At 31.0% G+C, this 11328-nt stretch overlaps 1 protein-coding gene across 1 annotated transcript; it reads left to right on the top strand.

Moving 5' to 3' along the window:
* The first annotated feature begins 8799 nt into the window (after positions 1–8799).
* LOC7457780 (40S ribosomal protein S30) lies at positions 8800–9530 on the top strand. Its single transcript, XM_002322166.4, has 3 exons — positions 8800–8968; positions 9064–9201; positions 9296–9530. The coding sequence occupies exons 1-3, from the start codon at positions 8965–8967 to the stop codon at positions 9340–9342; spliced, it is 189 nt and encodes a 62-aa protein (XP_002322202.1). The 5' UTR covers positions 8800–8964; the 3' UTR covers positions 9343–9530.
* Positions 9531–11328: the final 1798 nt, after the last annotated feature.

The raw sequence follows: 11328 nt of genomic DNA, 5'->3' as shown, positions 1-11328 counted from the left end.
AGGATGGAGGAAAAATATTATGTTTTTTTAGAAATACTTCTAGCTAGCCATGAGCTGAACCGTTCTCATGAGCTGATCAATACACTTTTTTGTAATTATGGTGATTGATAAATCTCATTTAGTTGGTCTGTGATCTTTAGCAATGAAAAAGTTGGTTCCTTGACCAAGTAGCAAGCGTACCTGTATATATATATATAGTACTTTCAGTTATTCATGATGGAATGTACTCAAGCATATATATAAATTGCAAGCTTGTAGTACCCGTCAATTTTGCTTCATGCCAAAATTTACGACAAGGTAAATTAGCATTAATTTCTGATGATTAATATTAAAACGTAAGCAAGTACGTACTTAATTATTAATATAGGCAAGCATCATCACAAATTCAAACGTCTATAACAATTCATACGCTGAGATTATTGACTTTAAGCCGTGAGGGTAGCATCATTTGTCCCCTCATTAATACATATCTAAGCTACATAATATCCAAGGTATAGTTGAACTTGGACATGGGATCTCTTCAAAGTCTTAAAAGAAACCCTAGCTACTTGCCAGAACATGAGAATTGGAAAGGCAGTGCCAAAAATTTAGAGTCCTTTTTGAAACAATAGATCGAAACAAAAACTGGGGGGTGGAGAGCCAAAATTTTCAAACCCTTTTCCATATAAAGATCCTTTATGGTGGTTAAGGCCTAAAAAACAGCCTCAGCTTTAGGGCACCATGCTTTGCCTCCCCAAAAAAACCCTTCACTGTCCATCTCTCTCTCTCTTTTTCCTGTGGAAACGTGCCGTGTCACTACTGTACATTAAAGAGAGAAACGTGCATGCGGGAATATAAGATTAGGTAGAGTTCGCATAGTATGCGTGCACCACGATATTACACAGCTGCCTTGACATAAAGCTTTCCCCTCCTTCTACTACTACACTTTCCATTTTAATATAAATGATCATACTTGCATAGACATCTACATGTTTTTGAGTCCCTTCTCTTCTTCTTCTTCTTCTCTCTCAAGTCTCAACCAAATTAAGAGGTAATACTGCACCGGTCTTCATTTCTATTCTCACACCATGGTGGTAGCATTCAACTTTGTGGTTATCAAACCCATGTTTAATTCTTTCCTTCAAGAAAGGCCATTTAGACAATATCCTACTCATTTCCATGAGAGGAGTAACCTTTCAAGCTTCCATTCGTGCAAGCTAGAGATGGTTCTTCCATAACGAAGGATAATTACATGCATGGGTGCATCCATGCGAGGGGAATCGAGCGTTCCTGGTCCGACTGATTACTATATTTATGTGAATTTTGCTTCTACAGTTGTACAATTATCAGTCCTTGTTTTCATTACAGATTGATCCTCTCTTTGTTTCTGTTCTTTTCCTTATCGAGCATTATTGATTTTCTTTTCAGAGCTAGGATTGTATGATCTGTATTTGATTTTATATCATCATAAGTGCTCTTGTAATAGTGGAAAAAAGAGAAGTGGTTATATTGGCTTGATGATTAATCTGTGTCGATGCAGACAGTTGTTATTATTAGGCTGTAAGAAGTGTGTGTGAGTGCTTAATGAATTAAAAAAATTCCATGTTGTACTCTAATCAATATACTCTTCTGTATTCCTTCCTCTATCTCCTTTCTCTCTCTCATAAACTTGTGTGCTTATTCACACCTCAAATGGATATATCTTCTGTAATTCACTGATAAGAATGTATACAAGACCACAGCTTTGCCAGTGACCTAATGAAACATATAATTAAAACGTAGAAAATAAGACATGAATGATGGCTCCATGTTTCCAGAGGTTAAGAAATTAATTTAGGATTGACTATATTATCATTTTTTCCTCTTTTTTTTTTTTTTTATTATTATAGTGTCGATTCATCATTACACTTTTGTTAGCAGGTGGGATCTGCATTACTTGACTCATATATTCACTTTAAGGTAGTAAAAGGAGATGACAAAGCCCTTATCTGGGTTTTTCATTTCCTGAAAGTTTTCCCAAGAGCTGACCCCATATATATATATATATATATATATAAAGCTTTTGAGGGCGCTATTTACTTGCCAGTTGATGACAACATTATAGCTGGGGCTGACCCTTTCTTTCTTTAATCTTGACCCACAGCTTAGCTATGCCTCCACACCTCACCTCAAGCTCAAATTAAATAGAACGCAAAAACTAACATTCACTTGCTGACATTAATTTAAACATGACAAGCTGTAAGAAACACTCCTTTTTTTCCTTTTTCTTTCTTTAATCATGAAAAGATTATCTAGGTTGACCGAGGGTTGGTGTTGTGCCCCTTAGGGAGATTCCACCTATATATATAGATCTTATGTGTTAAAGGCTAAGGATTTGCTGGTTGTTATCATTTCTCTCGTTATTCCTTTATAACTTAATGATAACAATAGCTAAAGCTGCTGTCTTAGCACAGATTTCATAGAGATGGGGATCATCTGTCTGTGGGGAGCACCAAAGCCTGTGGACCCCAATATTGTAAAATTCCTTTTTCTAGTACAATTAGAAAATTATTGTCTTGATTTACTGGGAAATACCATCGTTGAAATTCTAATTTTCCTCCTTACTTTAAACTGTAGGATGGTCCAAAATCATAGTAAAGTTTTTACCATGCTTGATAACACTGTGAGTACCTATCTCTTCCTGTCAAAGTCTGGATTGTATGTGAATGATCGATGTGTCCTTTATCCACCAATTGTTGAGAGCACCATGAATTCCTGTATGGAACCTTTTTCTTGAAATAGTCCTTTGTACATTTTATGCGTGCACATCAACCTGCGCTCCTTCCATTTGTACATGGACACCATGAATTCATGCTGGGGATGAATATAAGGATCCGTCCACATTACAAAATATACTGCACCAAGCTGTTGGAGAACATGAACGCCTCTGAAAAAGAAAAGTAATCTCTTGTGTTACAGTGATCAAGCATTCCATGCGGAATCAGTTCCTTTCTCTATGTATATTCTTCTGTTGATATACAGTACTGTTTCATCTTAATTATAAAATCAATGATCTCTTGCCTTAATGGTTCTTACATTCTTGCATGAGTAAGGTAAGAGAGATTCGTAAACCGAGGTAGGTACAAGGCTTGGGCCCTTGAATAATAGATATTAGATTGTTAGGTTAATATATAAAGCAAGATTAACAGAACGTTTGTTTTTATTGTTTAAAGTGTTTTCTTTTATGTAGAAAGCATTAAATTTATATTTTTTAAGTGTTTTTCATAATCTTAACGTATTAATATGAAAAAAAAAATATTATTCTAATTTAATTTTAATTAAAAAACACTTTTAAGTATTACCGAAAACAAACCTCCCTCTGTTGGGTCTTTACAATAAGTTGGGCTTAAGTCAGCGTGTCTGATCATCATCTCTTCCTTTTATATATATATATATATATATATATATATATATATATATATATATATATATATATATATATATGCACTTATATACGTTTTCTATTTGAGGGTTCAAGAATTTCCATTACTTCTAGTTTTGATGAATCAAATAATTAATTAAATACTAATCATTTCAATGAGATTGTGTTGATATAAGTTCATTACTATATATATATATATGCACTTATATACGTTTTCTATTTGAGGGTTCAAGAATTTCCATTACTTCTAGTTTTGATGAATCAAATAATTAATTGAATACTAATCATTTCATTGAGATTGTGTTGATATAAGTTCATTACTATGCTTTACATTTATCGACAAAGTTTTAAAGTTACGCTAAAAATATCAAATTACATTTATGGGATACTATACATCAAGATTAGTATTAAAATGTTGTTTTATGTTACTCAGAGTACTTCTAGGAACTAATTTAACTTTTAAAACCAACTTTTTATATCAAAAATACTATCCTAAAAAGTTGGCCCCGAAATTTCCTAAAACATCGATCTTATGTCTATTGAAGACACTAAATGACCATATAAACACATTTCTTAAACCTTCACGTAAGCCTAACAACATGTGGTACATTAACCACAGACATAATTCTTCTGCATCAAAGATTACCTGAATATTAGCTTTTTTTTTAAGAGTTTGATCAATTCTTTAAGGTTGAATTGTTACAAATCACAAGTCATTTAATTATCTGGTTCTAATAGTAATCCATATGAACCATTAGATTAGAAATATCTTAAACTCTTTTATAAAAAAGAGATTACTATCAAGAATGAAGTCAGAAATTTTTCATGCCTTGGGCTATTAAATAAATATATAATTTTTTTTAAGATAAATTATTAAATCATGTACATGAATTTTTAAAATTAACAGTAAAGTTTTAATTCAAATACACCACCCAATATATTAAAAAATAAATTTGAAAGTATATAAAATTAAAGTGAAAGTAAAAATAAACTCACTATTAAAGTTACATCTTTTGATGTTTTGTAGAATATAATTCATCTATAATCGAATCTGAATCGATATTGTAACAACCCCTCAACCGGGATAAAATAACAATCTCATGTCAACTGAAAAATAAAGTAATTAAATTTTTTCCCTCTCTCAATTCCTCCTTCCTTCACGTGATTCTTCCTTAAATTAGTATTTTATAAGTTGGATTTTGTAAGTTTATATACAAGGTTATTCTCTCACTTTTCTTTTCTTTTTTCTTGGATTTTTTTTAATGTTTTTCCCTTACTTTTCTCTATTTCTCTCTCGCCTTTTCTTTTCTTTCTTTTTCTATTCTGCTTCTGCCCAGTCGGCAACATATAAAAGGAAGGAAGAACTAATTTTTTTTATTTTTTAATGGCAAATAACTATTTTACCCTTAATGAGTCGTTTTGCTTTTATTTTACGTTGTTTTGTAGCACTACCAAACTCTATTCATCCTAAAATTTTAACTAGATTTTATTCAATATATTTTAAGATTCCTCGTAAAATTTCAGCTCAATCTGATGGTCAGATTGAAAATTACATCAAATAACATAAAACTAGTCAAATTGTGATTTTTTTATCAAATTTCTGAATTTCTCCAAAAATTCTGAAATTTTAACCCAAGCTAAAACATCATATTAGAAGGCTCCACGTAAATTTTTAGAATTTTTTGATACCTCAATCGAGAATTACAAATTTTCTTAACATAAAACTAGTAAAAAAATATTGATAAAATCTTGATCTGGGCTAGAGCCCACCCGAGCCCATACATGCCTCCGCCCTTGATTACTATGCCTTGAGTTCTAACTCTCTCTTTTTTTATGTTTTCAGGTGTTTCTCTTTGATCTCTTGATAAGAAAAAAAAACATGAAGCATAACAATCTATTTATAGAAAAAACTTGATATCCTATTATTGACAAACTATCACTTTGCCCATTGAAAAATATCATATATAGTATTTCAGGATAATTATTAGAAATTTATACAATTAAGTCCCTACTTGATTTTTCTAGATTTAGAATTGTTATTCATTAACTTATTTACAATCAAGTCTCACTTGATTAATCATTCTAATTTAATTTTTTACTAATGATTCTTAATATGCGTGATCCATTAAGTTCATAATATGTTGGCCCATATATAAATCATAATTCTAATCAAAATAGGATTAATTAAATTAAAAAATTAAACCTTTATCAATTCAAAAATTGATTAATTTATATTTGAAAATAAAGTGCACCATTTAATATTGTGACATGATCCTTCAAATATTAAAAAAATTATATGTGATTTGACTTAATCTTTTACTGACAAGTTTCTTAGTGTAGTTCTTATTCTTTTATCTAGAATGTTCTATTAGACATTTAAACATATAGTATATTTATTCTGTCAAATCATATTTATTCTTAACACTATAATCATTGATTTTTTTAATAAGATTTGAAACTTTTCAAATCTCATTCCATCTTACGCAAAGATTTTATAATCAATATTATTTGAGAGCATGTGGAGCAGTTTTCCTTTTTCATATAAAGTGATAAATTCTCTCTTGATCACTCAAATATCTTGATATAGTTTATTTCACATCCAATACCTGCCTATTTGTTATCATTTGTTAAAGGAAAGTGTAGTCATGATCAAAACATATTGTAAAAAACACTAAAAGGCATGAAAAAAATATTGTTCTCAACACCGCTATTCACTTAGAGACAAATCATTATGGATTGTTATAGTGTTTTTTTTTTCAATTACGTCATTATAGGCCCAAATTAATGGCCAATTAAAGCACGCTTATTGAGGATGGTCAAGATTAAAGAAAGGGGACTAAAATGAAAATGGCAGAAAAAAGGGGTGGTTGTTTTAAAATTAAGGTGAAATATTCACTTTGGTCCTTCAACTTTTCAAATTATAAACTTTCAGTCTCCTAAAATTTAGGCAATTAAGTTTTAGTCCCAAAACATTTTTTTTTTATTTTTATCTCTAGTTTGAAAGAGGAGAGATAAAGTGGCCGGATTCTGATTCAAAGAAAAAAAATCTCGGTTGACAATGATCTTAGCCATGAAAAATGGTTATTTTGGTATTAATAGGTTTCTTTCGATGAAGAGAGTTCATCCTAGGTGTTATTTGCCTTTAACCATGCTTGAGATGGTAGATCTGATCCCGAAAAGAATTTTAATTTTAGGTTGATTATGGGGTTTCGAGCTAATTTTTAGGTTATTTAAGGCAATAGATATGTTTTACAAGGTACTTAGGGTTTTTTGTGTGTTTTTTGAATTAAAAGATATGTTCGCCTTTTGTAACATAAATAAACGAAGTTAAAATTGGAGGGCAAAAATATTTTTTTTCATAAGGTTGATTTGATATTATCAAATTGATCGGGGTAAATCAGCTTCTCATATTTTTTTAGCACATTAAAATAACATAATTGTTCTTAAAAGCAAAAAAAGAAAAACTAGCGTCCAAGGGTCTTTTAGTCTTTTTTTAGCATAGTAAAATGACTTCAATAGCCTTAAAAGCAAAATTTACTAAACTTGCCTCTGGGGGCTTTTTAATAATTTTATTCATGTTTTTCTTGTTAAAATTAAGTTGGCTTAGGGATTGTTTCATATTTTGATATTTATATTATATTATTAAAAAATGATTGGCGTGCGTGTTACACACTTCAGTATGTGGAGTGCCCTATGCACTTTTTGAGAGGTGCATAGCATCGTGACACCTCTTCCACCTGGACCAGTATGTATGGTGTTTTATACGATGATTTGTCGTCAATGACTTTTTCTTTTTTCTTTTCTCCTCTTTTCTCTATTCTCCCCTCAAAATTCACGTTGACCATTCAAACTTTCATAATTGTCTTCTCATTTATTAATATTTCAGTTTTGTTCCTTATTGTTTTTTTTATATTTTTTTGTTTTTGGCCCATTTGTCAATTTTTTTAAAAAAAATTTGATCATTGGATCCATAATTATAATATGCTATTTTTTCAAATTCAAACCTCATTCTTTTGATTTTTTTTTGTTTTAGATTATTTTATGAATTTGAATTTTCTTTTCTATTCCCCTCTTCAATTCAAAATTCTAAGTAGTCCTCTCATTTACTTTTTATTTCAAAGTAGGTCCTTATTCTCTTTATTGTTATTTTTTTTTATCCTCTTGTACAATTGATATATTTTTTTGGTATAGTTATCTACTCATGTACTATCTAAAAGGAATAATGGTAAAAAGTATTGGAGTTAAGGACATGAGTTCTTCTATATTTCAACTTTGATTTTTTTTTTAATTTCTTGGATCTTTTATCAAATTTCAATTTGCTTTCAATGTCATCCTTAGATCCATAATATAAATTTATTATCTTTTCAAATATGATCCTCATTCTTTTTTTTTTTGGATTCTTTTATGAATTTAATTTTTTGTTTCAATTCAAAATTCTAGGTAGTCCTCTCATTTAATTTTTATTTCATATTATTTTCCCATTCCCTTAATTTTCATTTTTGTTTTTGAACATTTTGTATAATTAATTTTTTTTAATTTTATCCTTCAACATTTAATTTATTAAGGGTTGAGACTCGTGGTTTTTCTAAATGGGGTGCTTTATGTTTAGTGACTTCATTCATAAGTTTGAAAAGTTAACACAAGTTATCATTTTTTTCACTCTTTTTTTTTATTTCATCACTTAACGTTGTTCATTTTGAAAAATGAGCTTTTTTATTTTTTTCGGTTTTTTTTATCAAGTTATCATAATCTCATTATTTGGACAACAAGTTTGGCCAGGTAACCCGAGTATATATTGAGATAATTTTTTTAATTTTATTTTTTAACATTGGGTTATCTTGAAACTTATATTTGTAATTTTTATCTTTTTAACAAGCACCCCTTTTCTTCTAGTTATAGCTACCGTCTTTTCTTTTAAAATTTAATTCATTTATTAAGTGAAACTATCTTATTAAATCCATTAGGGTATATAACTCCAGTCATTAATTTTTTTTTTCTTTAAAACACACTATCATTAACTTAGCATTGTTTTTTTATGTTACAAGAAAAAGACCCGATGGGGGCCACCTATTTAATATTATCTACTTGTATGTTTCAATTTGAAACTAAATAAGAGCCATTTTTTTTATATTGAAAAAATTGGAATTACGAAGATTCTAAAAAAATATATTATTAAATTAATTTTGAAGAATAAAAAATATAAATATGAAAAAATAATATGAAATTATTAAAGAAATTATATAAGAATTTATCCTGACTTGATCCGTACAACTAATCAAAATATAACCTAATCAAAAATTTGATTTTTCAATGAATAAAGTCATTTGAACTTTTTTTTTTTATTTTTTTATAATAAAATTATACCTGAAGGCGAAACCCAGTTTAATAACTTTAGTTTTAAATCTCCAACACATATGGGTCGGAGACAAAGCCCAGCATGAAGCAAACCCATTCATTAACGTCATATATTTAAGAGTTTGGCTGTAAAAGCAAACCCTAGCTGCTTCTTGAGGCTAAACCATCTTCTCGCCGCTTAGAAGGGACAAAAACAGCAGCAGCAAGTCATGGGTAAAGCCCTACATCCTGAGAATCATCTCTTTGACAGATTTCTTGAAGTTTGTTTTTTCAATCTTATTTTTCCTAACGTTGGATATGATTTGCAGGCAAAGTGCATGGTTCTTTAGCTCGCGCTGGTAAGGTGAGAGGCCAAACTCCCAAGGTGGCAAAGCAGGACAAGAAAAAGAAGCCCCGTGGCCGTGCCCACAAGAGGATGCAATACAACCGCCGTTTTGTCACAGCCGGTAATCTATCTTTGCCATTTATTTATTTAAATTTTTGAATGATCTTTGTTTTGTAGTCGAACCAAACTTAATGAATTTATTATAATTATTACAGTTGTGGGATTTGGCAAGAAGAGAGGGCCCAATTCCTCTGAGAAGTAAAGCTTGAGAGAATGAGGAGATGAAGAAACATTCATTTGATTTTGGATGAACTATGTTGTTTTTCTTTTCTACAATACTACTGCTTTTAGTTTTTAATCTCAACTGTCAGACTATGTGGAGCATCTGCTCTCTTTTTGTTAAGTAGAGATGATTTGATTTCTTTTTTATTAAATATGTGTTTCTTCAAATTCATGTTATGGGCTTTTGCTTAGTTTGTTGTTATGATGTTGTATTAGTTAATTTTTCTGCTCCTCAAATATGATTAAGGATGAAGGAGATGGTCTGTCTGGTTAGTATGGGGAAGCAATGGATTTTGATTGAATTAATGAGGCAATGGGCAATCTTTATACACTTTGATTATCATTTGTACTTGCTAGAATGCAATAGGTTATCTACTTTGGTAGACTTGGAAGAGAATTGGAGAAACTCTGAGAAGATTCTAAAGGAGGGATCCCTGCTCTCTCGTGGCTCTAGTTTTCTTTTGAATATGGTCATATTTCTTATCGGTGCTGCTATGGGACCTGTTTTTGTGCATAACAAATCTGTTCTGAAAAATCAATGTTATTTTTTATGGTTCTTTGTACTGAAAGTACCGTTTCTGAAGCTTTTGGTTATGTTTTTAATAGTTCACACCTAGAATTCCCTGCAGAAAATGGCACTGACCCAGAATCCTTTTGTTAAGAATATTACTTGCTGTAGAGAGCCTATGCCATTACATTTCCTGCAAAAGGGGTAATTTGTGAGTGTATCTTTTTCCTGTTTGACCTAGCATGTGTCTGCCTTGAATCATGGATATTACTTAGTTGATGCCTCGAGTTGTGCAAGAAATCGCAGGCATAATCTGAAGCACTCCTGAGAAAGCTAGTGGACTACAAATTTCTCCAACGAAAATGCAAAATTGCAAATGGCTGATATACAAAATTGGCCATGGAAGGTTTATCCCAATGCCAAACCCAACAAAGTTAATTTCTCCAAATACCTATATTTGGGCAATGAAGAAAACAACTGAGGGTTCGTAAGGTGTCTAGCAGGTATGAATGCTTGTGTGTGGCTCTTGCTCATGTCTTGTGAGCTAAGAGATTTTAGAAGCCAAAAAGAGTCGCATTGCCCAGTTGTTTGAGCACCTAGTAACCATTGATGCTGCCTTGAGGGATACGGTTTTTTCGTGTTATTGATGGTGTATGTTTTGGAAGCCAATAGTAAGGTAGCTCCTAGGAAAATATCGCGGCTAAAGAGATTGATGAATGCTAGAAAATCTACAGTCCAGTGTATAATAAATATACCTTAGGGCATCTCCAACGGAGAAGAAGGGATATGGAAAGCCTTGCATTAACTGCAAAATTAGCTCTCTATTATTGAAATTTTGGTCTCCAACGGGATAGGGACATGGAAAGCCAAAACTCCTTTTGTCAGATTCAAAAGTCATTCCTATGTGTTTTGGTAAAAGAGCTATATAACCGTTGGGCATTTCCCACGGTAAAAAACAATAATATCTTTCTCTGTTAAGGTTGTCTTCATGTTGGCTTACGAATCAAATTAAGCTTATAAATTAAGAATTCAATTCTTTCTTTTTTAGAAATCTAAACATGTGCCCTCCTATCTATCTCCAGAATTCAATACCCTTGCTTGATCAATTTCTTTGAATTGATCCCGCGTCTCATCATCTGGGTAAGTTTCTTTTCTAGTATATGTTTACCTGTTTGAATGACAATTTTGCAACAAGTTTTTCGGTTAATTTTGTTGATTCTTTCGTTTTAAGTGGGTTTGATTTATTGGAGAGTTAGGTTTCGTTGAGAATATGAAGCTATTTTAGGTGTTTTGGACATGGTTAGTTTGCAAAATATGAGATTTAATGTGGGAAACCAAGTATATTGAGTGTTGCATGCAAAATGTTGTTGAAATTTCCGTGTGAAGAAAAAAGGTCTCATTTTTTTCATTTTATAGCTGAAAACATTAACAAGAAATTGCTGTAAAGAAATAAAAGAA

This window comes from Populus trichocarpa, chromosome 15 (assembly GCF_000002775.5).
Source record: "Populus trichocarpa isolate Nisqually-1 chromosome 15, P.trichocarpa_v4.1, whole genome shotgun sequence".
Lineage (NCBI taxonomy): Eukaryota > Viridiplantae > Streptophyta > Magnoliopsida > Malpighiales > Salicaceae > Populus > Populus trichocarpa.
The sequence above is the reverse complement of the archived record's forward strand: the minus strand, read 5'-3'. Positions and strand labels throughout refer to the sequence as shown.